Genomic DNA, 26,990 nt, shown 5'->3' on the forward strand with positions numbered 1-26,990 from the left:
AATGGATGGAAACTGCAGCACAGGAGGTTCTACCTCAACACAAGGAGGAACTTCCTCCCTGTGAGGGTCCCAGAGGCCTGGAGCAGGCTGCCCAGAGAGGTTGTGGAGTCTCCTTCTCTGGAGCCTTTCCAGCCCTGTCTGGATGTGTTCCTGTGTGACCTGTGCTGGATTCTCTGCTCCTGCTCTGGCAGGGGGCTTGGGCTGGATGATCCCTTCCAACCCCTGACATCCTCTGGGCCAGTGGAAGCAGGTTTGTCTGATTTTTGCAGAGCATTGCTATGAAACAGGCAATGCTGAGCAGAGGGGTTGCTCTGGCTGAACCTCTGATCATTGTCCTAAGCTGATGTTGCCTTTCACTGTGGTCCTGTGGGTAGCCACAGCCTGATCTGATCAAACTGCATTTGAGGTCACCTTGGCAAATTAGAGGACAACCTTTTCCCCCCCTCTTCCCCCCCCCTGACTAGTTGCAGGGCAGATGAGATAAAGCAATGATCTCAGTGGGATGTGGGTGACAACCACTTGTGGGTGATTATCTCTCCACTTGCTTTAGCTGAGCACCACATTGGTCTAGGACTGTGGCAGTTGGTGTTAGTAAGGCTGTGTTAGTCCAAAGGTGGCTGTAAGGCAGGAAAGGCTGCACAGGGCACCAGGCAAATGTGGAGCCTGCAGAAGAGCAGCCCCAGAGGGCAGCTGAGCAATGCTCAGCAAGAGGCAAAGGAGCTGTGGGGGGCAAGAGGCTGGGGCCAGGCTCTGCTCAGTGGTGCCCAGGGACAGGCCAAGGGGCAGTGGGCACAAAGTGGAGCCCAGGAGGTTCCATGTGAAGAGGAGGAGAAAGTTGTTTGGTGTGAGGCTGCTGGAGGCCTGGAGCAGGCTGCCCAGAGACAATGGGAACCTCTACAGAGGCCTGTGGAGCTTCTACAGAAGCCTATGGAGCCTTGGCAGAGCCTGTGGGAGCCTCTAGGGAGGCCTAGGGAACCTCTCTATTGCCCCTTGCAGCCTCTCTAGAGGTCTATGGAGCCTCTAGACTGACTGTTGGAGCCTCTGTGTAGACCATGGCAGCCTCAAGAGAGGCCTATGCAGCATCTGAATAGAAAGTGGGAGCCTGTCTAGAGGACTATGGAACTTCTGAAAAGCTCACAGGAGCCTCAAGGGAGGCCTATGGAACCCATATATTGACCACTGGAGCCTCTCTAGAGGTCCATGGGGCCTCTAGCCTGACTGTTGGAGCCTCTGTGTAGACCATGGTAGGCTCTCCAGAGGCCTATGCAGTCTCTACGTAGACAGTGGGAAGGAGGAGGAGGAGGAGGAGGCCAACCTTGGGACTGAGGCAGGAGCCTTCAGCTGGGAGTTGGCTCTCAGGAGGGGAGTTACTCCAGAGCAACTCCTTCCTCTGCCTCAAGTGCTCACAGCATCAGTGTGACCAAGGGGCTGGCTCAGGGGCTCCCCACCGGCTCCCCGAGCCTGAGCGAGTTGGGAAGAAGTTTATTAACCTTGGGGGGGGGGAAATTGTTAGGAATGAACTCAAAGAATCCCTTTGATTCCTTAATCCCTCTCCTGCTCAGGCCTTAGCAGTCTGATGTTCTGGGTTCATCCAGTGCAGAGGAAGACTTCCCCAGGTCGGCTGTGGGCAGCTGGAGCTCAGAGCCGGTGACAGCAGCGCTGAGGAGAAGCTGCACCTCGCGGCTGCTGCCCTCCAGCACGGTGTGAGCTGGCTCTGCCTCTGGCTCCAGCACCTGCCAAGAGAAGAGGGAAGAGCCACTGAGCAGAGCCCAGAGAGCCAGGCTGAGCAGGGAGCCTCCAGCAGCACCCAGGGGCCACGAAGGCCATGCCCAGGCCTCAGCCCCCAGAGAGGGCAGCAGGAGAGCCTACTGCTGGGGGCTGTGTGTCACCTGCTGGCCAAAGGCAGCAGCACTGCAAGCACAGCCCTGGGGACTGCCCCTGGCTCCCAGGGCCTGGCCTTGCTTTTCCTGGCCCCTAGAAAGCCAGCAGCCTCTCCTGCAGGAGTCAGTTTCCCTCCTGGAGCTCTGTGGCTGGAGCAGCCCAAGAAGGAACAGCTCCAGCAGCTCCTTTTCCTTCCTGCCCAGAGAGAAGTCTCCTGTGGGGCATCAGCCACGCTGCTGGGGGCTGGGAAAGGGCATCTGGGGCTGGGAACCACCTCCTTGGGGAAGTCTCTGAGTGCTGTCCCTCTGCTGGGCAAGGAGATTGGGGGTCCAGGTCTGACAATGGCTCAGCAGCTGGGGCAGAGGCAGCAGCCAAGAGCAGTGTGTTGGACAAGCAGGAAAGTCAGAGCAGGAGCTGCTGCTGAGATCCCCCCAGCAGAGAGCCCACAGCCAAGAGCAGAGGAGCTTTGGCTTGGGAAAGCCCTGGATGCCTCTGGAGGCCAAGCATCAGCCCTGCTCTCCAGAGGCCTGGCCAGCTCTGCTGCCCTGCTTGGTGCAGACAAGGCTCAGAGCTCAGCCCCAAGGGGCCAGGGAGCTGCTCAGCACACACAGCAGAGTGCTGCTGCTGCTCTGCACCCCAAAACAAGCAGCAGGGGCTTGAACTCCTGGGGAGTGCAAAGGCACTGCCTCAGAGAGAGATCTGCACTCCAGGGAATGGAGAGCTGCTCAGTGCTGACCAACAGCTCGAGGGGAGGGGAGGGGGTGGGAGGCAAGGGGCTGGGGCCAGACTCTGGTCAGGGGTGCCCAGGGACAGACAAGGGGCAGTGGGCACAAACTGGAACCCAGGAGGAGAAGAGTCTTTGGTGTGAGGCTGCTGGAGGCCTGGAGCAGGCTGCCCAGAGGGGTTGTGGAGTCTCCTTCCCTGCAGAGCTCCCCATGCCCCTGGCCCTTGTGCTGCTGGGCAAGCTGCTGTGGGTGCCCTGCTTCAGCAGGGGCTTGGACTGGGGGAGCTCCAGAGGGCCCTTCCCAGCTGCAGCAGGCTGTGCAAATGTGTTCAAACGGTGAGCTCCCATCCAACACAGGCTGCAACACTTCAGCTCTTGGCTTAGGCTTTGCCTGTGGCCAAAAGCTCTCTTGTCAGAGACTTCCCCACCTTGGCTGAGCCCTCAGAGCCCCCAGCAGCCTCCTCCCCTCTGACACACTCTGCTGCTGCCCCTCAGGGACGGAGTCACTGCCAGGAGGAAGGGCAGCTCTTGGCCAGCAGAGAGGGAGATCTGCTGCCAGCAGCAGCTCCTCTTGGGGCAGCTCAGGGAGCTTTGGCTGCTGTGCTTCTCACCTTCCTCTTGAGAGGCCAGCTGGCACCTGGGGCCCTGGTGGCATCCACCCACTTGAGGGTGCCCCGGCGGTCGTCCCAGTCAGGCACCTCCTCGGGGGGCAGCTGGAAGTGGATCTTGCAGAGCTGGCACTTCACAGGGTGCCTCTGGAAGGTGACCTCCACTGGGGACTGCAAGGTGACTGTAACATCTTTGGCACAGCCAGCATGGAGGTGTCCCACCTAGGCAGCAGCAGAGAGCCAAGACCAAACTGGGATCACTGGCAAGGCCAGGCCAGGCTGTGGGTGTGGGGAGCAGCTGTGCCAGGAGCAGCTCTCTGAGGAGAGGCTGAAAGCCCTGGGGCTGTTGAGCCTGCAGAAGAGCAGCCCCAGAGAGGTTCTCTCAAAGCTTAGCAAGAGCTAAAGGGTAGGGCACAAGAGGCTGGGGCCAGGCTCTGCTCAGTGGTGCCCAGGGACAGGCCAAGGGGCAGTGGGCACAGACTGGACCCCAGGAGGTTCCATCTGAACAGGAGGAGAAAGTGCTTTGGTGTGAGGCTGCTGGAGGCCTGGAGCAGGCTGCCCAGAGAGGTTGTGGAGTCTCCTGGTGTGGAGAGCTTCCAACCCCCCCTGGGCACTGTGCTGCTGGGCAAGCTGCTGGGGGTGCCCTGCTGGAGCAGGGGCTTGGACTGATGGTCCCCAGAGGTCCCTTCCAACCCCAGCATGCTGGGACTGTGTGAAACTGCATCTTACTGAGCATTCATCTGGGCTTTGCTGGAGAGGAACAGCACCACAGGATGCCACCTCCCACAAGATGGAGCCTCTGCTGGGCCCAGCAAAGCCAGGGATGGCATCTCCTGGGGGGCACTGAAAGGAGCTCTCACTGCTCCCTGGTGGCTCCCCAGTGGCTCCTGGGGGGCTGCCAGGCAGGGGGGGAGCAGCAGAGGGGGCAGAGACAGCCAGGCAGGGGGGGAGCAGCAGGGGGGGCTGCCAGGCAGGGGGGGAGCAGCAGAGGGGGCTGCCAGGCAGGGAGGGAGCAGCAGAGGGGGCTGCCAGGCAGGGGGGGAGCAGCAGAGGGGGCTGCCAGGCAGGGGGGGAGCAGCAGGGGGGCAGAGACAGCCAGGCAGGGGGGGAGCAGCAGAGGGGGCTGCCAGGCAGCGGGGGAGCAGCAGGGGGGGCTGCCAGGCAGGGGGGGAGCAGCAGGGGGGCAGAGACAGCCAGGCAGGGGGGGAGCAGCAGGGGGGCAGAGACAGCCAGGCAGGGGGGGAGCAGCAGGGGGGCAGAGACAGCCAGGCAGGGGGGGAGCAGCAGAGGGGGCTGCCAGGCAGGGGGGGAGCAGCAGAGGGGGCTGCCAGGCAGGGGGGGAGCAGCAGAGGGGGCTGCCAGGCAGGGGGGCAGCAGCAGGGGGGGAGCAGCAGAGGGGGCTGCCAGGCAGGGGGGGAGCAGCAGAGGGGGCTGCCAGGCAGGGGGGGCAGCAGCAGGGGGGGAGCAGCAGAGGGGGCTGCCAGGCAGGGAGGGAGCAGCAGAGGGGGCTGCCAGGCAGGGAGGGAGCAGCAGGGGGGGCTGCCAGGCAGGGGGGGAGCAGCAGAGGGGGCTGCCAGGCAGGGAGGGAGCAGCAGAGGGGGCTGCCAGGCAGGGGGGGAGCAGCAGAGGGGGCTGCCAGGCAGGGGGAGAGCAGCAGGGGGGGCTGCCAGGCAGGGGGGGAGCAGCAGAGGGGGCTGCCAGGCAGGGGGGGGAGCAGCAGAGGGGGCAGAGACAGCCAGGCAGGGGGGAGCAGCAGGGGGGGCTGCCAGGCAGGGGGGGAGCAGCAGAGGGGGCTGCCAGGCAGGGGGGGAGCAGCAGAGGGGGCTGCCAGGCAGGGGGAGAGCAGCAGGGGGGGCTGCCAGGCAGGGGGGGAGCAGCAGAGGGGGCTGCCAGGCAGGGGGGGGAGCAGCAGAGGGGGCAGAGACAGCCAGGCAGGGGGGGAGCAGCAGGGGGGGCTGCCAGGCAGGGGGGGAGCAGCAGAGGGGGCTGCCAGGCAGGGGGGGGAGCAGCAGAGGGGGCAGAGACAGCCAGGCAGGGGGGGAGCAGCAGGGGGGGTTGCCAGGCAGGGGGCAGCAGCAGGGGGGGCTGCCAGGCAGGGGGGGGCAGCAGCAGGGGGGGCTGCCAGGCAGGGGGGGCAGCAGCAGGGGGGGCTGCCAGGCAGGGGGGGCAGCAGCAGGGGGGCAGAGACAGCCAGACTCACCCTGGGGGAGAAGTGGAAGGGGGCCTCAGGCAGCCACTGGAAGCGCAGGGCCTGCTCCCTGCTGCGGTTGGTGAGGCTGAAGGTCACCGAGCAGGGGGTGCCCAGGGCACAGGCCCCAAACTGGATGTGGTGCTCTGGGGCAGCTGTGGGCATTGAGAGAGAAAGGTCTCAGTGTGCAGGGAGGTCCAGCTGCCCCCTTACACCACAGACACTCAGGGCTCCAGCTCTGCCTTCTCCAAGCCTTCCTTCCTCTGGCACCTGCAGCCCAGGACGTGGCTGGGCCTGGGCTGTGGGCTCAGGGTGCCAGCTCCTGGGCAGACTTTCACCCTCAGCACCCCCAAGTCCTTCCCTGCAGGGCTGCTCTGGGCCCAGCACGGACCCCTGAGGGACACCCCTTGTCCCCAGTCTCCATCTGGACATTGAGCTGTGGATCACTCCCCTCTGGCTGTGACCAATCCCTTCCCCAGCAAGCAGTCCACCCCCAGAGGACACAGAGGCTCAGATGTGCTCTGCACAGCCCCCCGGGGGCTGGCAGGCCTCCTCTCAGAGGTCCTCAGTCCAAAGCTGCTCTCTGGGAGCCCTCCCTGCTGGCCTGCAAGCCCCTGCCTTGGCAGGCCAGCTCCCTGGGGCTCCCAAGCAAGGCTGCTCTGCAGGCTGCAGCAGGGGACAGCAGCTGGCTGCCAAACCTGGGCCGGGCCTGCGCCGGCACAGCCGGAGCCCAGCCGTGGAGGTTCCTGTGCCCTGCCGCAGCCTGGCAGCCTCTCCTCTTACCCTCGATGCTGTCTTCCTCCAGGCTGCTCTCAGGGAGGTTCTGCTCCTCCCTGTCTGCCACCAGCCCCGGGATGTCCAGGCTGAAGTCCTCCTCGCAGCCCTCCCCCAGCAGCCTGATGGTGGTGGCCCCAGCAGGGTTGTCCAGCAGCGCCAGCTGGAGCTTCCCTTCCAGGCGTTGGGGCAGGCTGGCTTTGAAGAGCACCTCGAACTCTGCTGCCTGCCCACACTGCAGGAGCAGGGCAGCAGTGTGGAGCTTCCTCTCTGCACAGAGATGGACAGCAGGGACAGCTCAGGCACAAGAGGAAGCCCAGCTTCAAAGCCAGCTGCCTCTAGGCACAGCCTGGCTCACCACCGCTTCCAGACCTTCCTCCCAGGCTCACAAGGCTGGGACCCCACCAGCAATGTCCCTGCTGCTCCTCCTGAGCTCAGCTCAGCACTCAGCTCTGGCTCAAGCTGCAGCCAGCCAGCTCCTGCCTTCAGCAGAGCTGAGTCAAAGAGTGCTTTGGGCTTCTGCTGGCTGGCTGTGGGCTCAGGGGCTGCCTCCTGGCAGGCTGGGGACTGCCCACGTGCAGCAGCAAGGACCTCAGATGCTCCACTGAGGTGCTGACAGCCCCCCAGGACTCAAGCCCCCATGTCCAGAGGCAGAGAAACACTTCCCAGAGCTTGCCAGAAGGAAAGCAACCCTGCAGAGAGTCCCTCTGCAAGAGCCCAGAGAGCCCCAGGACACAAAGCAGGGCCAGCAGCTGCTTGCTGCTTGGCCAAGGCAGCAGCAGGAGAGGAATTCTCCCTGGGGGGGAGCACATTTCCTGCCCCATGACTTCACCTTCTCCAGCAGAGGCCTCCATGCCCACAGCTTGGTAGAGGCACTTGGTGGTGGGCCTGGCTTTCAAGAAGAAAGCTCCCTGCTCATCCAGCAGGTCCAGCAGCACCTGGGAGAAGAGCAGGACCACACTGGGGTGGGCACAGCATGGCCCAGGGCCTGAGCCCACACTGCTGCTGGTCCACCCCAGGGAGCCCAGTGTGCTGCCCCCCTTCCAACACAGCTCTGAGCACAAGGCTGGAGCGAAACCAGACCAGAGCCAAGTCTCCACAGACCCTGGGAGCTGAGGGAAACAGCAGCAGGCAGGACAGGAGGGCCCAAAGTGATGAGCCAAAGGGGACTAACCTACAACTGAGGCTCAGCAGAGCCTGGTAAACCAGGAGCAGAGCCAAGCCAGTGCCACCAGGACATGAGGATGACATCCAGCCCAGCCACCAGGGCAGAAGGGAGACTGGGGAAGGCCCCCCCCAAGTTGTGCTTCCCTGAGGAGGCCTCAAAAGCCTCTCTCAGAGGAACTCCCTTCCTGGCAAGCAGAAGTCAGCCAGGGGCTTCCCCCAGGCTTTCTGAGGCCCCTTCCCAGGCTGCTGCCTGAGGCAGGGAGCAAGGAAGCAGCACAAGCCCCAGGGGTGGGTCAGGAGCGGCAAGGCCAGCAGCAGCCCAGGCCAAGGGGATGAGGACACAAGGGAAGGGCTGATGGCACCTGCCTGGAGGCAGCTGCTGGCAGCAGGCCTCTGCCCACTGCTGTGGCACAGCAGCAGGTCAGGAGGTCGTCCTCCTGCCACAGAGGGGCTCTGAGCACCAGCAGAGGCTTTCCCTTGGGCTCCAAGGGCACCTGCAGAGCAGGGGGGCACCTGCCCACCCCCCGGCTGCGCTGGGCCCTCTCCTCCCCAGCAGCAGCCTTGTTCCCACAGCTGAGTGCCCTCAGCAGCTGCTCACCTGGGCAGGGACAGGGCCAGAGTTCTGCAGGACCAGGGGCAGCTTCTGCCAGGCCCCCAGGGGCAGCCTCCTGAAGAGCAGCAGGGGCTTCCCTCTCCTGTCCCTCCGCGCCGGGCGCAGGACCCTCACCTCCGGCAGCTTCCCCTCGCCGCAGATCTCGAAGCTCAGGCTCTGTGCTCTGCCTGCTGCAGGGCTGCAGGAGAGGGGCAGCAGAGCCATTGCTCACTTGGCAAGCACTGAGGCCAGGGCCACTGCTGCCCTTGCCCTGCCTGGGGCTCCTGGCCCCCAGCACACAGCTGCCCCTGGCTCCTCTCCTCCCGGTCCCATCAGCCACGTCCCCAGGGCAATCTGCTGCGCAGAGCCAGAGCCTTCCAGAGCACCGCTGCAAAGCACTGCACTCAGGGAGCCCTGCAGGGCAGCAGGGGCAGGAGGAGGGCACAGAGGGCTCAGGGCAGGCTCCCTGGCTGTGCTGAGCTGAGCCAGAAGCAAGGAGCAGGAGCAGAGCAGGAAGAAGTGGCCAAGCCAGAGGGACGTTGCCTTCCCTGCTCTGCTGCAGCTCAGAGCCACAGCTGCTGCTTTCCCTGCAGCATCCCTGTGGGCAGGAGAGGCTGAGAGCCCTGGGGCTGCTGAGCCTGCAGAAGAGCAGCCCCAGAGGGGGTCTTCAGTGGGAGGCTGCTGGAGCCCTGCAGCAGGCTGCCCAGAGGGCTTGTGGAGTCTCCTCTGCAGAGATTCCAACCCCCCTGCAGCCTGGGATCCTGGGCAAGCTGCTGGGGTGCCCTGCTCAGGCAGGGGGGTTGGGCTGGGGGAGCCCCAGAGGGCCCTTCCAAACCCCTCCGTGCTGGGGTGCTAAGCACTCTACCCGAGGCCACTCCAAGAGCCAGAAGCCATCAGGAAGGTCCCCTGCCAAGCTCTCCTGAGGTGACTTACCTTCTCTGAGCATCAAGGGAGGCCTCAAAGGTGCACTGGTACCTCTTCACCTTCTGTGGGCTGAAGGTGACAGTGGCAAAGGCCTGGGAGCAGCTGGGCACACACAGCTGGGCAGGATCCACCTCGAACACCTGGCCATGGCGGCTCTTCAGCTTGGGGGAGCCAAGAGAGGAGGCTTAGGAGGAAGCTTCTCCCCAGGTGCTGCTGCCTCAGCCATGCATGGGTGATGAGGAACAGCCCCAGGCAGCCTGGCCCCCTGCCTGTCTCCTTGGACAGGCTCCTTCCATCTCAGGGGGGTGACCCAAAGCAGTGCTGAGCCAGGGGGCTGCCCTCGAGCCCAGGAGTGCAAAGCTTGCTTTGAGCACTGGGCAGAGCCCCAGCACAGATGGGAGGTGGGGACTGCATGGGGAACCCTGCAAAGAACCTGCCCCTGGCCTCTAAAGAGAAGGGGCAAAGACCAGGGAGCCTCAGGGAATCAGAGAATGCCTTTGGTTGGAAGAGGCCTTTAGGATCATCAATCCAAGGCAGAACCCAGCACTGCCAGCTCCCCCCCAAACCATGGCCCTCAGCACAGCTCCACAGCTTGGAAACCCCCCTGCAGATGCCTTGGGCAGCCTGGGCCAGGCCTTGACAACCCTCCAGGGGAGGAAACTGCTCCTCCTGTCCAACCTAACCCTCCCCTGGCACAACCTGAGGCCATGTCCTCTTGTCCCAGCACTCGCTCCCTGGCAGAAGAGGCTGAGCCCACCCCAAAAGGCTCTGCTTGGAGCCCTGGCTCAGAGTTGAGGGAAAGCTCCTCCTCTGCCTGTGCTTCCAGGAGATGCTCCCAAGGCCCCAGGCCTCCCACCAAGCAGCCAGGGGCCTTGAGCTAAAGCCCTGCCTGGGACACGCCGAACGCAGCCCAGCCGTCACCTGAGCCGGCCTAGCCTGGGCAAGGGGAAGCCATGAGGCTGGGGAAGAGGGCAGCTGTCAGGCAGCCTCCAGAGTGCCCAAGGCCTCCTGTCCCTACCTTCCTGGGGCTGGGTTTGATGGAGAGCAGCACATCACAGGGCACTCTCTTCCTGTTGAGGATGCTGAAGCGCGCCGTGGCCCGGTGCCCCACCAGGACATCAGGGAAGAGGAACTTGTTCTGGTCAGTGAGGAACACTCCCTGCTGCTCCTGCCCTCTCTGCAGGCCTGGGCAGAGGCTGCTGCTGCTGCTGATCTGGTGCCCCTCAAAGATGGCCTCGATGTCATCCACCACGAAGGCTGCGAGCGGAGCGGAGCAGAGGGAGGGCTGAGCAAGGAGAAGCCTCCTGCTGAGCTGCCCTGCCCCTGGGGGCCTCTCACGGCCTTGGAGAAGCCCTTTGTGCCCAGGCAGCTGCCAAACCCAGCCCTGGCTAGGGGAGCTGCCTGTGAGGATGCAGCTCGAGCACCCTGAGCACCAAAGGCTTTCTTCTGAGCCTTCCAGGCATCCCTCCCAGCCTCTCCCAGCGGCGCAGCTGACCAGGAGCTGCGAGGAGGCTGAGAGGGGAGCTCGGGCTCAGGCCGGCTGCTCTCGGCCAGGACTGAGCCTGGGTGCTGAGCAGCAGCGCTCTGGCCCCAGGCAGCCGTGGGCAGCACGTACCTGGCAGGCAGGACTCGGCCAGCAGGGTGTAGGGGATGCCCAGAGGGTTGTCCCTGGGGTCCCTGTGGCTGATGTCAATGAGCAGCCGCTCCTGGCACGGCCCCGGCCGCCCCGCGGCGCAGTCCACTGTCACCAGCTGCTGCTCCCCAGCGAGGATGCAGCCAAAGGCAGGGGACACAGTGAACATGCCCAGGCTGAGGTGAGCCTGCAGAGAGAGACCCAGCAGAGGCTGATGGCCAACAGCCTCCCCCTGAGCCTCCCAGCAAGGAGGGCTCCAGGCCTCGGCCTCCAGCTGGGCCCAGGGCAGGCAGGGAGGACTCCCTGGCCCAGAGCACAGCCCAGGCTGGGAGAAACGAGCCAAGAAGAGGTGCAGGGCCCCATGCAGAGCGTGTCCCACCCCATGGGGACAAGCCCCCAGCCTGGGCACGGTGTGGAGGAGCCTGTGCTGGGCAGCAGCAGCCACTCACCTGCCTGCAGCTCAGCCTGGCTGCCGCAGAGGCTCCGACCAAGCTCTGCCTATGCTGGGCCTGGGAGGGCTTCCTTTGGTGTGCACTAGAGGGGAGAGCAGAGAACATCCCTCAGGCTGAGCTCCTCCTGCCCCCCTGCAAAGCCAAAGCTTCCTCCCCCTGGAGGAAAGTCCTGCTGCTCTTCATGCCCCCTGCACCACCTGTGCCTGTAGCTGATGCACAGATGGGCTCCAGCCCCAGGTGCAGCAGGATCCCCAGGAGGATCCTGGGGCCTCTTTCTACACCCTGCTCACAAGCCAGCTGCACAGGCAGGCCATAACCCAGGGCTCCCAGAACATGGACTTGGTTGGGTGGAAGGGACCTTTCAGATCATCCAGCCCAGCCCTGAACCCAGCACTACCAGGGCACCTCTCCTCCATGGCCCTCAGCAGCAGCTTTGAAAGCCCTCCAGGGACAGGGACTCCACCACTGTCCTGGGCAGCCTGGGCCAGGCCTTGACAACCCTCAAGGGGAAGAAGTTCTTCCTCATGGCCACCCTAACCCTCCCCTGGCACAGCTTGAGGCCTTTTCCTCTTCTCCTGTCGCTGGGGAGAAATGACCAAGCCCCACCTGGCTCCAGCCTCCCCGCAGGGAGGTGTAGAGAGCCAGAAGGGCTCCCCTGAGCCTCCCCTTCTCCAGGCTGAACCCCCCCAGCTCCCTCAGCTGCTCCTCACAGCCCATGTGCTCCAGGCCCCTCCCCAGCCTTCTTGCCCTGCTCTGGCCACACTCCAGCACCTCAAGGGCCTGGGAGCCAGGAACCCAACCCCGAGGCCAGGAGGCCCAGCGCAGCCTGGCCGTGTGTCCTGCCTGCCGCAGCCCAGCCCTGCCGTGGGGCCCCCTCCAGCAGCAAGGCTGCTGCAGCTCTGCTCTCACCCTGTCTCTGTGGGCTCAGGTGGCCCCTGCTCTGCTCTGCAGATGAGGAACTGGAAGGGCAGCAGGCCTGTGTTGTGCAGCAGGAAGCTGCAGGCTCTCCTGGTGCCGCTGGCCACGGCCCCGCAGTCGAGCAGCGCCGCGGGGCTGATGCTGTACTGGCTGAGCACAGCTCTGGCCGACAGCCTCACTGGGATGCTGGCAATGGGCTCCCCTCCTGCACGCGGCCTGGGCTCCAGCACCTGCAACCAGAGACCGGCCTCTGTCCTGTCCCCACAGCCCAGCCGCCCGGCAGCTGCTCCCCTGCCTGGGAGGCCTCCTGCAGAGCTGCGTTTCCAGCCTGGCTTCCCAGCCTGGGAGGCCTTGGAAGAGTCAGTGCTCGAGCTCCCTGCAGGCCCTGAGCAGCTGCCCAGCTGAGCAGCACCACAGCAGCTGCTCCAGAGCCCCAGCCAGCCTGCCCTGCAACGCTCCCAGGGATGGGGCAGCTACCCCCTCTCTGCCCGACCTGGGCCAGGGTCTCTCCCCCCTCAGTGTCAACCATTTCCTCCTCCTCTCCGGTCTCAATCTCCCTCTTCTAGTTGCAAACCATCAGCCCCGGGCAACAGGCTGGCCCCAGCTTTCTTACTGGCCCCTTCAGGCACTGGAAGGGAGGAAGGAGCACAGCTGGTTTCTGAAAGCCTGTGCTGTGCACAGGTGAGAGCAGAGTCCCCAGCTGAAGCTTTCCTTCCAGCACAGCCCTGTCCTCCTGACCCCCTCAGCCCGGCTGTGCTCACCCTGCCCGCCCCAGGCAGCTCACCTGGCACAGCAGGACGGCTTTGTCCTCGATGCTGATCTCCCTCTGAGGGTGGAAGAGCAGCTGGACAGCCACAGGGCGCTCAGAGAGAGGCAGCAGGCCCTGCCGGGGCTGCACGGTGAAGTGGGAGGCCAGGTCGTGGGTGCCGGGGCCTGAGGGACGCAGACTGAACCTGGGCAGGGAAGGAAGGAGGAAGGGAGGAGAAGAGCTCTGCAGTCAGCAGCCCAGGGGCCAGCAGCACAGCCAGCACTGGCCATGGCACCAGTGACAAGCAACAAAAGGAAAGAGGCCAGCCCCAGGTCCTGGCAGAGCCAGGCAGTGCTGAGTGCTGGCAGCTCCCCTCCCCTCCCAGGGTTTCCATCCCACTCTAAAGAGTCTCCTGAAGAGAAAGGACTTGGCCCTGGGAGGAGGGCAACAGAGCTCAGCAGGGACTGGCCTCGACTTCAGGGTCACAGAACCCTGGAAGCCCAGCATGGTGGGCTTGGAAGGGACCTCTGGGCATCATCAGTCCAAGCCCCTGCTCCAGCAGGGCACCCCCAGCAGCTTGCCCAGCAGCACAATGCCCAGGGGGGGCTGGAAGCTCTCCACACAAGGAGACTCCACAACCTCTCTGGGCAGCCTGCTCCAGGCCTCCAGCACCCTCACACCAAACAATTTTCTCCTCCTCTTCACATGGAACCTCCTGGGCTCCACTTTGTGCCCACTGCCCCTTGTCCTGTCCCTGGGCACCACTGAGCAGAGCCTGGCCCCAGCCTCTTGCCCCCCACAGCTCCTTTAGCCCTTGCTGAGCATTGATCAGCTGCCCTCTGGGGCTGCTCTTCTGCAGGCTCTCAGCCCCAGGGCTCTCAGCCTTTGCTCCTCCCAGAGCTGCTCCAGGCCCCTCAGCATCTCTCTAGCCTCTGCTGGACTCTCCCCAGTGGTTCCCAGTCTCTCTGGAACTGGGGAGCCCAGACCTGGAGCCAGGACTCCAGATGTGGTCTCCCTAGGGCAGAGGAAAGGCAGAGGAGAATGTCCCCTGACCTGCTGGCCACACTCTCCTTCCTGCACCACAGAGCCCAGGGGCTGGGTCTCTCCTTCTGGTGCCTGCTGAGCTGGGAGGAACTGGGCTGGAGCCTGTGCCAGTGCTCACAGCCAGCATGGCAACAGCCTCCAGCCATGCCCAGGAGCAGAATGCAGGCCTGGGCAGGTGGTGGCCCCAGGCACTCCCAGAGCAGGCAGCTGGACCAACCTGTATGCAAGCTTGCACTGCCCTTGGTTCCTCAGAGTCAGCACTTGCTTGGCACTGCCCAGCACGTTCAGGACTCCAAAGTCCAGGCAGCCCTCTGCACCTGCAGGACACCCCCAGAGCGAGGCAGGGGATGGGGAGGAGACAAAGAGTTGGAGATCTCAGGTGGGACCAAGCCCTGACAGCAACTTGCCAGCCTGGCAACCTTTCCCTGGCTCCTTTGCTGCCCTTTCTCTTCTTCTTGAGAGAGGATCTGCAGGGCTTGGCAGCCAAGGAGCTCAGCCTCCACCCCCCTGCTTCCAAGCACACATCCAACCACTTGCTGTGCTGTGCTGAGCCCTCAGGAGCTGCCAGCTGCTTGTTCACAGCCCTGGTGTTCCAAAGCCCCCAGACCAAACCAACATGAAGGGACACACTTCAAGGGCCAGAGGAGAGAGGCAAAGCTCTGTGTGGCCTGACAGGGCTTTACTGCCCACAGCTGGCAAGAGGCCTGTGCCATGGATCCGTGCCAGACTTGCACTGCTCTCCCCTCCCCTCCCCCCTTGCCAGGGCCATGCAATCCATCTGAACTCCTTTGCTCTGGGGCCATCCACTGACCTTCAGGCAGGGTGATGTTCAGGGCAACTTCGTAGGCCTCGGCCAGGACCTGGATGGTCTCCACCTGAACCACCCCCTGGACATTTTCTGCATCTGAAACCTGAGGCACCAAGAAACAAACCCTGCTGGAGGCCTTCTGCTCAGGGGTCCTGGCAGGCACCACCTGATCAGTTCTTGTCTCTGGCAGCTGTGTGGAAAGCCCCTGGGAGGCACCCACAAGGTGTCCCAGAGCAGGTGGCAATGACACCCAACTCTCTCTCAGCACACAGCATCCTCCCTGCAATGCAGCCTCTGAACCCCAGGGAGCAAAACCCAGGCAGAGATTTCTTTGCTCTGCCTTCAGAGCCTGAGCAGGAGACTCCACAACCTCTCTGGGCAGCCTGCTCCAGCAGCCTCCCAACACAGATGCTGGCACCCCCTGGGCTCTGCCCATTGCCCCTCGGCCTGCTGCTGGGCACTGCTGCCAAGAGCCTGGCCCCAGCCTCTCGCCCCCCACCCTTCAGCCCTTGCTCAGCACGGAGAGCTCTCCAAGCAGCATCCTTCAGCGAGGGGCTCTTGGTGCTAAGGGCCCAGCCAAGGGGGGGCCAAAGCAATCTGCTGAGGGCTCATCCTTTGGCCCTCAGGCACAGGCTCCAGGGCCCAGAGCACTCTGGCCAGCTCTGCCAGGCAGGGCCCTGCGCCCTCACCTCCAAGCGGATCATCTTCTCCAGGCTCAGAGGCTTGCTGGCCCTGAAGCACAGCTGCACGGCCAGCTCCGAGCGGGGCCCGACCGTGCCCTGGCTCTGCGCCACCGAGAAGCTCTGGCCGAGGCTCTCCAGCCCGCTGAGCCTCCAGGCCACCGGCAGGGGGCAGCGGTTCCGCAGCAGCAGGATCCTGCTCTGCTCCCTGCAGAGACACCAAGGCTCCGTGCCAGCTGCCGGGGGGCACGGCGGCAGCCCTGCCGCTGCCAGCAGCCCTGCCCACGGGGCTGAAACCAGCCCGAGGGCTCGGCTCTCTGCCACCAGCCCCAGAGGCGAGGCCCTTCGGCAGAGCTTGGTGGCAGAAGGGGAGGCCACGGGAGGCAGAGCCACGGCGGCTACTCCGCTCCCTCTGCGCCAGCGGCTGAGATGCAAATGCAGCGGGGCAGGGGGCTGGGGGCTGCCCTGGCACCTCCGAGCCAGCAAGGAAGGCTGAGCAAGAGGCTGGCAAGTGCTGGGAGCCAGAGGGCTGCCAGCCAGGCTCCAGTCTGAGCAGCCACACGACAGGGGCAGGGGAAGGGAAGCTGCAGCAGAGCCACCCCCAGCACAGTGCCCCTGGCCTGACTGACCTGTGCAGAAGCACCCTGGCGAAATGCAGCTGCCTGGGGCTGACCTCCAGCTTCACCTGCACCCCCTGGCAGCACAGGTGGAAGACCACTGGCTCTGGGTTGTCCTTGATGCGGCAGATGAGGCTGTCCTCCACCAGCCCAACTGCAGTGGGGTAGGCCCAGATGCTCAGCTCCTGGCGCCAGCCCCGCAAAGAGAAACACAGAAGAGCCTTCAGTGAGCAGGAGGAAGGGCTCCTGGGCTCTGCTGCTGCTGCTGCTGCCACCTGCCTGTCCCCTACCTGCTTCTCATAAGGCTGCAGCTTCATGCTGGCAGGCTCCAAGAGGAAGGTGCCCCTGCTGCCACCCCGCTGCCAGGAGAAGTGCACCTCTGCCTCCCAGGGGCTGACGTTGCGGATGGAGAGCTGCTCGCAGTTGCCAGCCTGCAGCACAGCCTTGGACCTGGCCACAGAAGGGGCAAAGGCTGCAGGGGAGCTCCACCAAGCAGCCTCAGAGAAAGCCTCACCTCCAGGGGCACCTGGCATGCTGCCTGGGTTCATTCCCAGCTGCCCTCAGTGCCCAGCCCACACTTGGTGCCCCCATGCCAGAGGTGTGCACAGGCCACCTCCAGAGGCCTTCTCCACAGCAGGACCTCAAAGGTGCCTGCACAAAGAGCAGCACAGCAGGCACCTGGATTCCTCCCCTTCCCTGCAGGCTTCCCAGAAAGGCTTTGAGAGGAGGTTTGGAAGAGCTCAGCTCCTCTCTTCCAAAGAAGCCAGGAGCCTGCCCTGGCCCAGCTCCTGGCTGAGCCTGAGGCTGAGGGGTGGACTCCCAAGAGGAGTCCCAGCCTTACCAAATGCCTCTTGGCTCGGGGCTGGGACAGAGTTTGGAGAGAAAAGGGCAAAAAGGGCAATTCCTCAGCCTGGCCAAATCCTCTCCTGGGTTTTAAGCACTTTGAATTGCACTTCCCTGGGGGGTCCAAATGCCACCAGAGCCCCCCTGGAGACAAAACTTCATTTCTAACACTGAAAGCAGGGAAAGAGGGAAGTGAAGAACAGGAAGATGGCAGCAGCTACAGGGACAGTACTCTGAGGCCAGACTTGATCCAGCAGTGAGGATCAGGGAAGTGGAAATCCCCTTTCTCCTGCTCTGCAGGGGGCTGTGTCCCCTACTGCCAGCTCCAACCATCCCATCTTGCTGACACTGCAGATTCATGGAGGCTTTACAAACCACCAGCAGAGAAACCCTTCCCTTCAGGCTGCCCACAGAGCTGCCAGCACTTGAAACAAACACCACAAAGCTGCTGCAGCCGAGATGGGGGCTGACAAGTGACCCCAAGCTGCCTTCAGGCTGCAGGCAGCACGTGGCTCTGGCCACCAAGGCAGCCCCCAGGCAGGAAGATCAGCTCCAGCCCTGCCCAGCTCCTGCAAGCCTCCTGTGCCTGTTAGGGGCTCAAGCTGCCACAGCTGTGCTCCTCCAAAGCCACCCAAGCCCCAGCTCTCTGCCTGGGCCTGCCCTGAATCGTGCCCCTGGGAGCAGGGTCCTGAGAGCACAGGGTGCTGCAGATCCCTTCTCAACCCCCCCTGCATGAAGCAGCACAGCTGGGCCGGGCAGCACCTACCGCTCCCTGGCCTTGCCGCACAGCAGCGGCCCGAAGTGGAACACCCTGGTGCCCAGCACATACTCCTTCAAGAGGATGGCATCGGCTGCCTCCGTCTGCCTGCAGCGAGGAAACACCTCCCTGGGCACAGGGAGCAGGGAGTGAGGCGCTGGGAGATGCTCTGAGCGCCAAAGCTGCTCCCAGAGCCCCCACTCTCAGCGCCGGCCGAGGCAGCGGCACCGCTGCCCGGCCCCAAGCACAGCAGCAGATGCTGGGGGGCTCAGGGGCTCAGGGGCAGAGCCTCAGCTCGGAGCTCAGGGGCGGCAGAGCGGGATGGCCCCAGGGGCCAGCCTTACCGTGGGTCCTGGCTGATGGAGGGGTACAGGCAGGTGCCCCTGCAGAGCAGCTGGTAGGCTCGCTTGGTGCCCAGCAGCTCAAAGCGCAGCCTCTGCTCAAAGCTGCCCAGCAGCACGGAGCTGAAGTGGACCTGCAGCACCACCTGGCCCCGGGCAGGCACCACCCAGCGGTAGCTGCTGCTCCTGGCAGGGAAAGAGGAACCTTCAGGCACTGCTGAGGAGCAAAGGGGAGCAGCAGCAGCTGGGCCCTTGCTGGGGGGCAGCCGGGCTGAGCAGCCTCCTTGGCAAGCTGGCCCCGAAGCAGAGGGATCCCTCCTCCCCCACGGCTCACCTGGCACAGCTCTCTGGGGCTGGCACAGTGCCCATGGGGCTTCGGCCCTCCTCAGAGGGATGCATGGAGGCCACTGTGGCTGACCTCCGGAGAGCTCTCCTGCCGTCGCCACTGCTCTGCTTCCTCCTCACAGCTTCCTGGCTGCTGGAGGCTTTTGCCCTCCTCGAGTGGCCTCTGCCTGGGGCTCCCTGCTCCTCTGAGAACTTCACCCCAAAGGGGGAGAGAGGGGAAATGTGCCCTGAGAGCCAGCACTGCAGGGGGGGCTCAGCAGAGCACAGGGGCAGAGCCCCCTCAGGTGAGGCTCTCTCCCTCCCAGACTTGCCCTGTGCTCAGGGCAGAGAGCAGAGCTCTGTCTCTTCTGCACAGCCAGCAGGGATGGCTGCAGGCCTGGGGCCCTGCCACCTCTTCACTGCCCTTCCACTCTGCCCCTTCTCCACCCCCCCTGCCCCCATCCAGCCCTGGCACCTTCACTCTGGGCACAGATGCAGCCTCCTCTTCCGGCCCTGGGGCAGCTTGTGGCATGAGGACAAAGCGCCGGTCGGCTTCTGCCACAGGCAGCTCTCTCTTGGCTGGGTAGTGAGCCACAGAGTAGAAAGCAGTGGGGGGCAGGGGGGGCCCTGAGGGACCCAGGCCCAGCTCATCCAGGACCTAAAGCAGAAGAGCAAACCTTGGTCATGCTCCTGGCACCTCCATCCTCACAGCTCCTGAAAGACACCGAGCTGTTGGTCAGCTTTGATTGAGGGAGGTGGAGCACAGCCCCACAGCCAGCCCAGGCTGCTGGGCAGGCTCCAGAGCAGGGCCTACAGGCGGCACCTGCAGAGCAATCTCTGCTCTGAGTGGCTCAGCGGAAGGAAGCAGTGCCCTGGAGCTGGCCTGGCACCTCCAGACTGGGAGAGCAGCTGACAGGCAGGAGGCCTGCACAGAGAGCCCTCCCTGTGTGCCCCCAGCCAAGCCACAAGGCTGCTGTGGGGCAGCAGCAGCAGCCTGGGCAAGGCTCTGTGCCCTTGGCGCCCGCTGGGACGCGAGGCCCCAGGGCCCCCCCGGGGCAGGCTCCGGCGCCGAGCCTCGCGGGGCTCTACCTGCTCCGGCCTTGGCAGCCTCCTGCTCTCCAGGATGGCGCTCAGCACATCTGCACAGCTCAGCACCTCGATGTCTAGGCAGGGCACCCCGACTTCCTGGCCACCGCCTGCCCCTGCCGCACCTTCCCCTTCCCGCTGGGACAGCTTGCGGTCCCCCAGCCTCTTCTGGAGCTCCTTCCTCGACTTCTGCCTCCTGAGGCAGGGGGAAGGCTGCTGCTGGGCTGCTTGCTGCAGCGGCCCTGGCTCTGCAGCGACAGCCTGCACCCTGTCCCAGCAGGACAAGAGATGAGCCACGCGCTCCCGGGACGCCTCGTAGCTCTGGAACCGCAGGGCCAAGGTCTGCTCACGCTCCTCCCCTGAGCAGCTGGCTGCCAGGCCCAGCTTGCTCTGCTGCTCTTCTGCCCTGGCAGATGCAGCAGAGGCTGAGCACTCCTTGGCAGAGCCCTTCTTGTTCCTCCCTTCAGTGATGCTCTGCTGCCTGCCGGGGGCCTCCTTGGTGCTGCTGCTCGATGCGGTTGTGCTCTGGGCAGGAGGAGCAGGAGAAAGCCATCAGCATTTCCAAGCTGCAGGACACTGAAGGTCATGGCAAGAGCAGCCCAAGCCTCACCCCAGACCTGTGCTAGGTGCCCTACAAATCCCAGGCCAGACTGCAGCTGGCACCCAGTTGAGCTCCACTGAAACCCAAGGCCTCGGCGCCAGACCCACAAGGAGTCAGCAACTGAGGAGCTGCTCCAAGCCCAGCAGGGAACTCCAGAGCCCTCCTTCCTCCTGGGCAGGCCCTGGGGCTCGTTTCTGGGCTGCTGAGCACCCCTGCCTCTTTGGGAAGAGACACCTGGGCCCTGCTGGGGGCCCTGCTGCTCTCTCCTGCCAGACGTGCAGGAGCAGACCTCACTTCCCAGAGGGGACCTGGCTCAGGGCTGCAGGGCACAGGCAGGGCAGGGAGAAACGCTGGAGCAAAGCCATCCAGGCCTTCCCAGGGCATGGCTGGAGTTGTGTGGAGCCAGGGCTCAAAGGCAGCCTGACCCCAGAGGAGCAGCTCAGCCACAGGGCCGTGGCAAGGCCCCCGGGGAAGCAGCAGCAGCAGCAGGCACCAGCTGCTGTCTCCCAGCACAGCCCCAGCCAGGAGCAGGCTGCCCAGCAGGGCCTGGGGCTGCTGGGCTCTCAGCAGTGCTGCAGCTCAGCAGAAAGGTGCCCAGGGCTCTTGCTCACACAGCCACCCACCTGCCTGAGCAGGCTTCTCTTCCCTTTGCCTTGGCCCTGCTGCTTCAGCTCCTCCGCCTCCTTGCGGCGCTGCTGCTGCTCCTGCTGCTCTCTAGCCAGCTGCACCCTGCAGCGAGGCAAAGGGAAAGCAGCTCTTGAGAGCCACCACCAGAGCCCTGCCCTTACTCAGCCCTTCTCCCTGGGCACAGCCTGCTCCTTGCAGAGCACAGTCACAGCACTCAGAGGCTGCAGCAGCTCCCCTCCTGCAAAGCAGGAGTCCTGCTGGAGCCCAGCTGTGACCCAGGGGAACCTGTGCTCTCTCCCTCACACAGCTGTGCCTCACACAGCCCCACAGCACAACCCCCTGCTTGGCTGAGGAAGGGCTGAAGGTGATGGCAACCGAGGTCACGAACTCAGAGACCCTCCGAAGGGCGAGGGCAAGGCAAGCCCAGAGCCCAGCTGCCTGCAGCAGGCTCTGAGCCCCAGGCCTCGGCACCAGCAGGAGATGTTCTCAGCCCCCAGCAGGAAGCTCTCTCCTCTGCCGGCAGCCAGGCAGGGGCCAGGCACCACCCCTGTGCCGCTGGGCATCGCCACTTTGGGGCTCTCCTCCGGAACCCCCCGAGCTCAACCCAGCTCCCCAGGGCAGGGACCCCTCTCCGGGCCCCTGTGCTGGGCAGCTCCCCACAGAAGGCTTACAGACCTCTGCTTCCTCTCCCGCTGGAGCTGCCGGACCCTGCTCTCCAGCTGAGCTTTCTGCTGCTCCGGGAGGGCATCAAACTCCTCCTCCCCCAGCTCCCAGAGCAGGGCTTCCTCCCTCCGGGCTGCAGCCTCCTGCTCCCGGCCTTCAGCAGGGGTCAGAGGAGAGAGCATCAGCAGAGCTGTGCTGGGGGAGCCGAGAGGAGCCCCGGCCCAGCCCCCTGCCGGCAGCTAGCAGGGAGCTCCCAGCCCTGCTCCCGACTCCACAGCCCCAGCCTAGCGCCAGGCCGGCAGCTCCTCTGCCTTGCTGGGCTCAGGCCCCAGCCTGGTGCACGCCTGGCTGCTGCTCAGACACTGAGCCCCAGCAGCCTGCCCTCGGGCCCCAGCTTCAGTGCTGCAGCCTGAGAGAAGTCTCACAGCCTCAGCCCTGCTGCGTTGTCAGCAGGAAGGAGGCTGAAGGCTTCCTACAAACACCTCTCCCCAGCTGTGCTGCTGAGCCAGCTCCACCTGGGCAGGGCTGAGGGCTCAGGGCAGAAGCCTTGGGAGGCAGGGGGATGAGGAGCCTCACCTGCCCGCTCCTCTGCAGCTGCCTGCCTGGCTTGCCAAGAGCCATAGTCCTGGAGCAGGTTGACAAAGTAGATGTGGGGTCGGTTTCCCACAGCTTTGAGCAGGCAGAGGAGAGCAGACAGCGTGCTGCCTGCAAAGAGGCTCTGCAGGCCATCAAACACCACTCCCTGGCAGCAGTCCCTCAGCTGTGGAGAAAGGCCAAGGCAAAACCAGCTGTGCCATGCCTGCAGCTCTGGGCCGCTCGGTGAAGCCCCTTGGCAAGGGGCAGCAAGCAGCTGTCCCAAGCTGGGAGCTGTCCCCACGGCCCTGCCAGCTGCTGGCCTCTGCAGCTTCCCCCAGGGAGAAGAGAGCAGAGTGGAATAGAGCAGGTTGGAAGAGACCTTCAAGATCAGCACATCCAGCCTGGCCCTCTCCAGCAGGAAGCTCTCCTTCCCCCCCTGGCCACGCACCTGCAGCCTCTCGGAGAGGATGGCCACCAGCAGCTCCTGGGGCAGCACACAGCTCACCAGGCCCAGCTCTGCCACGCCGCTGCCCCTGGGGCTGAGCCGGAGCTGTGCCGGAGGCGCCGAGACCAGAGGAGAGCCGGAGGAGCCCTGAGGGTTGGACAGCAGCACACTGAGCATCACCAGCACAGAAAGCCACCTTGGAACCCCCTGAGCATCCCCAGCTGCTGCCCTTGGAGCTCTCACTAGCAAGAAACTCAAAGGAAACCCTGGGCCAGAGGCTCCAGGGGACAACCCTGCAGAGCACAGCCCTGGACCAACAGCCCCCAGCGCTGGCAGCACCCCACAGCACAGGAAGGACAAGCAGGAGCTCAGGCCCAGGCGGCGTGGGGCCAGCAAGGGTCCTGCTGGGCCAGCCTGACCTTCAGCTGCCCAGGGCAGTGCTGGAGTCCCCACCCCTGAGGGACTGGAAAGCCCCAGAGATGGGGTGCTGCGGGACAGGGTTCAGAGGTGAGCTGGCAGTGCTGGCTCAGCAGCTGCATTTGGTCCTCCTTAAGCCCTGCCCCAGGCAACACAGCTCCCAAAGGGAACAGAAAGGTCCCTGGCATCAGCCAGCGCAGGCCAGGCCTCACCTGGGAGCCTGAGGACTCTGCTGCAAGCTGTCTCTCAACAGACATCTTCCTCGTGTCTGCCCCAGCTCTGGCCTGGCCTCTGTCCCCAGAGATGGGCTGGCTCAGGCTGCGGCCGAGCCTGGCCTTGGAGTAGCGTCGCCAGCCCGGGGAGCCTGCAGAGGGCACAGAGGGCTCAGGGGGCTGCTGTGGGGAGCAGCCAGGCACCTTCCAGAGCAGTGGGCACCCTGGCAGGGACAGTGCATTTGCAAGCCAGAGAGGCCTGGATGCATTGCCCAACCCCTGCTGCCCATCTCCATGGAGCTAAGACCTCCACGGGAGCCAAGCCTAGCGGGGACCCAGAGCCTCCTTCCCTGCACCGGCTTTCAGGCCAGGCAGCTTCCCAGCCGAGCACTGCCAAAGCAGCCCAAGCAGAGCCCAGCTGATGGCCACAAGGGACAGGATGGAGCTAGCAGGCAAGAGAAGAGCTCTGAGGAAGACGCTGGGGGCTCCCCCAGCCCTGGCAAAGGCAGCTGCGCAGAGGAGGCAGAGCGCCCCTGCCCGAGCCCTGGGGCTGCAGCCCGAGCGCCCAGAGATGCTCTCCGGAAGGGCTCTGCCCCGCTCCGTGCTGCCCCCCCGCTCCCCAAGCCCCCCGGGGCTGCGCCACCGCTCTGGAGCCGGCAGAGGCGCAGCCCCGGGGGTCCCGCAGCGCCGCTCCGGGCGCAGCCTGGCTCCTTACGGCCATCCCGCGGCTGCTGCGGGCTCTGCCGGCTGCCGGCGCTGCACAGCTCCCGGGCTCGCCGCCCTGCCGCGCTGCTCCCGGCCGCCACGGCCTCGCTCACCACAGCGTCCAGGGCCAGGCAGGCGGCGCCGTAGTGCTTGGCCAGGGCGGCCGCTGCCGACGTCTTGCCTGCAGAGAGAGGGAGGCTGCTTGGGGACCTGCCGGGGACAGGCTCTGCCAGGCCCCCGCGCAGCTGAGGGCTGCTGAGGGCTCAAGCCTGCGCCCGGGCTGCTGCCGGGAGCCCTGCGCCGCCACCGCTCGCACCCTGCCCTGCCCTGGGCTGCTCGCCCTTGCCTCGGGCAGCGGCTGGGCACGGCCTGGGGCTGGGCAGCGTGGACCGCGGCAGCCCCTGCGGTGCCGTGCGGCAACGGGGACGTGCTCAGCCTCCCGGGGGCAAGGAGAGCCCAGCTGCCTGCACACAGGAGGAGCCACAGCCCTGGCAGCAGCTGCCGAGGGCCTGGGGCCAGCCCAGCAGAGCTGTGCCTCGCCTCCCGGCACCTCAGCCGCTCAACCCGGCCCCAGGGGCCACCAGGACACATCTGCCCTGCTTCCCCCCTCCTCACAGCCCGGGCTGCAGCTCAGCTACCTGCCAGGGGTGCCCCGTGGACGATGACCACGATGCCCCTGCCCTGTGGGGCTGCAGCTCCTTCGGCAGACGCAGCGGTGCCCAGGGGCCGGGCCGGGCCCCGACGGACTGGGCTGGCCTCCAGCTCTTCTGAGGCCTCCCTGGTGCCAGTGGTGCTTTGCTGCTGCTCTGCTGTGCACACACAGGTACCAGAGTCAGCCTCCTGCCCTCCTGTCGTCCTCATCATCCCCACCAGCCCCTCGGCTCCTGGCAGAGGAGACTCTGCTCAAGCCAGTGGCACACCCGTGGGCTGGCCCTGCCCTTCCTTTCAAGCCTGTGCAGCTCAGGCTCTGCCCTAGATGCTGCTCCAGGTGCCCACAAGTGAATGGGGTGGCAGAAAGAGGAGAGCAGAGCAGGCAGCAACACCCAAAAGGACTGAAGCCCAGTCTCCTGCCATGACCTGTCCACATGGCCCTCATGGGAGTGTGGTCCCAAGCTTGCTGAGCAAGAAGGGCAAAGACAGAAAGGAGCATCTGACACAGTCCCAAGGCAGAGGCTCCATCTGGGGCTCATCCAGGAGCTGGGTGCTGGAGGAACAGCACTGCAGCCGATGGGGCTGGGCTCTGAATGCCCCAGAAGAGCCCTCAGGAGGTCACCCAGAGCCACCTCAGCTTGCAGTGCCAGAGAGGACAGCAAAGGTGCTGCCCTGCCCAGCACAGCTTCACCATCAGCCTGATCCCAGCAGCTCCTGGGGCAAAGCTGAGGGAAATCGCCCAGGCCTGTCACTTGTCCCTGCTCCCCCCTGCCAGGAGCCATCCTCATGGCTTCCCCAGGCAGGGCAGACAGGAGCTGGCCTGGGTTGCACTCACGGCTGTGCCAAGTCACAGCTTCACCAGGGCCTTGCTCCACCCAGCTGGGGAATGAGGACTGCTGGAGCCCCAGAGAATGAGGCCCTGGAGAGCTGGGGGCTGGACTCCCTGCTGAGCCCCCACTCCGGACAGCCGAGAGCAAAGCCTCACCCTGCTCCTGGGCCGTGGGCTCCTCAGGCTTGGCCTTGGCCTGCTCATCCTGCAGCCTTTGCTGGGCCCAAGACAGCTGCAGCAGCTCTGGAGGCAGCTGCTGCCCCGGGACACGAGGAGGCAGCAGCAAGGTGCTGCGGCAGTCGAAGCCTTCCAGCGCCCTCAGGAGCTGTGCATGGGGAGGAGAAACCACACCTGGGAGGCACTGCTGGAGCTCCACCCCAGCCACAGCCCCCAGCCCCCTAGCCCCCAGCCCAGCCCCGGCCACGGCCACAGCCCCGGCCCCCAACCCCCAGCCCCCAGCCCGGCAATAGCCACAGCCCCCTAGCCCCGGCCACAGCCCCGGCCACAGCCCCAGCCCCCGCCCCCAGCCCAGCCCCCAGCCCCGGCCACAGCCCCCAGCCCCTAGCCCGGCCATAGCCCCAGCCCCGGCCACAGCCCCCTAGCCCCGGCCACAGCCCCAGCCCCCGCCCCCAGCCCAGCCCCCAGCCCCGGCCACAGCCCCCAGCCCCCGCCCCCAGCCCAGCCCCGGCCACGGCCACAGCCCCTAGCCCCAGCCACCCCCCCGGCCCCGGCCAGCTTCCCCCTCCTGCCTTCCTCACAACTGCAGGACCAGCCAAGCCCCCCCACAGCCTGCCAGCAGAAGAGGCTAACTCTGAACCACCACCCCCCAGGCTGTGCCCTGCCTCCTGTCTCCATCTCCCTGGCCCAAGGCTGGGAACACTGCAGTGCCCTACAGCTGCACAAGGTGGATGTGGGGAGCAGAGCTCCTCTCTTTACCTGCTCCTCAGCAAGGTACTGCTGGTCGTACTCCAAGGAGTAAAACTCGATGGGGAAGCTGCAAGGGTTCCTCACCACCACTGTGCCCTGTGCCCCAGGGCTGGATGGCAGCACTGGCCCCAGCTCCAGCACTTCAGGCTGGAACTCCAGCCGTGGCTCCAGCCCCCTGCCTGAGACCAGCAGCTGGAGGTGCTGGCTGCTGTGGCAAATGTTGATCTTCATTTGGCTGCTGTAGAGCTTCTGAAAAGAGAGAAGTGCAGAAAGCTCCTCCATGAAGTGCCAGGGCCTCAAGCTCACCCTGTGGCCCGAGGCCAGGGCTGGCAGTAGCACCTCTGAGCTGAATGGAGAACAGACAGCAGGACAAGGAGGGCTGGTTTGAGACTGGAAAAGGCAGATTCAGACTCAGGGAAGGGAGACCCTTGGGATGCTGAGAGTGCTGAGCCCCTGGCCCGGGTTGCCCCACGTGGGAGATGCCCCACATCAGCACAGGGCTTTGCCTTGCATTTTGGAGAGGGAACCTGGAGCAGAGAGCTGCTCAGCATAGCCCAGGGCCCTCTGGTCCCCCAGCAGCCAGGTGGGAGAGCTGCTGCTAGCTCAGGCTGAGCTGGGCAGATGGACTCCCCAAAGGACTGGCCCTGACAGGAGAGCAGAGCAGGCTTCTGGCTCAGGAGTCCTGCTGCCAGCAGCTGAACCTCTGCCTGCTCTCTTTGCACCTCCAGCTCTCCTCAGCTGCCCTGGAGCAGAGCTCCTTGGAGCCTGCCCCCTCAGAGGAGCTCTTTCAGCACTACCTCTCCCAGCAGCTCCACAAAAGGCTGCTGGCTCCGTGGAGCAAGGGCAGGGGGAGTGCTGGAGCATGGAGCTTTAACGTTTGCCCTCTGCAGGCTGCTGGCACTGCCTCTTGTGGGCAGCAGGAGTGCCCAGAGGTGGGAGATGCCCCATCCCTGGCACCACTCCTGGGGCAGTGCAATGCTCAGCAGAAAGGTCTGCAGGCTTGTGGTGCCCAGACCCAGCCCTGGCAGCGCTGTGTCGGGCAAGGAGCAGCTGAAGGAGAGGGGCTGAGGAGCTCTCCCTGGCCAGACAGGAGGGGAGTCCTCTGCTCAGTGCTTGGCTCCCCAAGCCCCCTCTGCAGAGGCTGCAGCAGGGGAAGCTGAGCTTGCAGCAAGCTGCCTGTGGGGGCAGAGCTCAGCTCCTGCTCCCAGCCTGGGCTCTCCTTCCCGCA

General features: G+C 65.1%; 1 protein-coding gene across 1 annotated transcript in view; it reads right to left on the minus strand.

The window, feature by feature from the left end:
* Positions 1 to 1,565: 1,565 nt before the first annotated feature.
* LOC104301144 (hydrocephalus-inducing protein homolog) overlaps positions 1,566 to 26,990 on the minus strand; it is a 58,381-nt gene continuing 32,956 nt past the window's right edge. The window contains exons 33-62 of the mRNA XM_054175538.1: positions 25,772 to 26,011; positions 24,992 to 25,160; positions 23,994 to 24,239; positions 23,366 to 23,536; positions 22,651 to 22,802; positions 22,025 to 22,168; positions 21,577 to 21,760; positions 20,998 to 21,154; positions 20,334 to 20,439; positions 19,113 to 19,634; positions 18,536 to 18,681; positions 17,703 to 17,954; positions 17,368 to 17,487; positions 16,049 to 16,208; positions 15,771 to 15,943; positions 15,151 to 15,349; positions 14,465 to 14,564; positions 13,871 to 13,970; positions 12,646 to 12,814; positions 11,853 to 12,091; positions 10,980 to 11,025; positions 10,474 to 10,816; positions 9,877 to 10,115; positions 8,868 to 9,019; positions 7,941 to 8,133; positions 7,003 to 7,113; positions 6,185 to 6,443; positions 5,414 to 5,556; positions 3,217 to 3,435; positions 1,566 to 1,733 (exon numbers count right to left, since the gene is read on the minus strand). Of these exons, the coding sequence (XP_054031513.1) occupies positions 1,566 to 1,733; positions 3,217 to 3,435; positions 5,414 to 5,556; positions 6,185 to 6,443; positions 7,003 to 7,113; positions 7,941 to 8,133; positions 8,868 to 9,019; positions 9,877 to 10,115; positions 10,474 to 10,816; positions 10,980 to 11,025; positions 11,853 to 12,091; positions 12,646 to 12,814; positions 13,871 to 13,970; positions 14,465 to 14,564; positions 15,151 to 15,349; positions 15,771 to 15,943; positions 16,049 to 16,208; positions 17,368 to 17,487; positions 17,703 to 17,954; positions 18,536 to 18,681; positions 19,113 to 19,634; positions 20,334 to 20,439; positions 20,998 to 21,154; positions 21,577 to 21,760; positions 22,025 to 22,168; positions 22,651 to 22,802; positions 23,366 to 23,536; positions 23,994 to 24,239; positions 24,992 to 25,160; positions 25,772 to 26,011 (5,622 nt within the window). The remainder of the gene's footprint in view (positions 1,734 to 3,216; positions 3,436 to 5,413; positions 5,557 to 6,184; positions 6,444 to 7,002; positions 7,114 to 7,940; positions 8,134 to 8,867; positions 9,020 to 9,876; positions 10,116 to 10,473; positions 10,817 to 10,979; positions 11,026 to 11,852; positions 12,092 to 12,645; positions 12,815 to 13,870; positions 13,971 to 14,464; positions 14,565 to 15,150; positions 15,350 to 15,770; positions 15,944 to 16,048; positions 16,209 to 17,367; positions 17,488 to 17,702; positions 17,955 to 18,535; positions 18,682 to 19,112; positions 19,635 to 20,333; positions 20,440 to 20,997; positions 21,155 to 21,576; positions 21,761 to 22,024; positions 22,169 to 22,650; positions 22,803 to 23,365; positions 23,537 to 23,993; positions 24,240 to 24,991; positions 25,161 to 25,771; positions 26,012 to 26,990) is intronic.

The sequence above is a fragment of the Dryobates pubescens genome, chromosome 32 (assembly GCF_014839835.1).
Source record: "Dryobates pubescens isolate bDryPub1 chromosome 32, bDryPub1.pri, whole genome shotgun sequence".
Taxonomy (NCBI): domain Eukaryota; kingdom Metazoa; phylum Chordata; class Aves; order Piciformes; family Picidae; genus Dryobates; species Dryobates pubescens.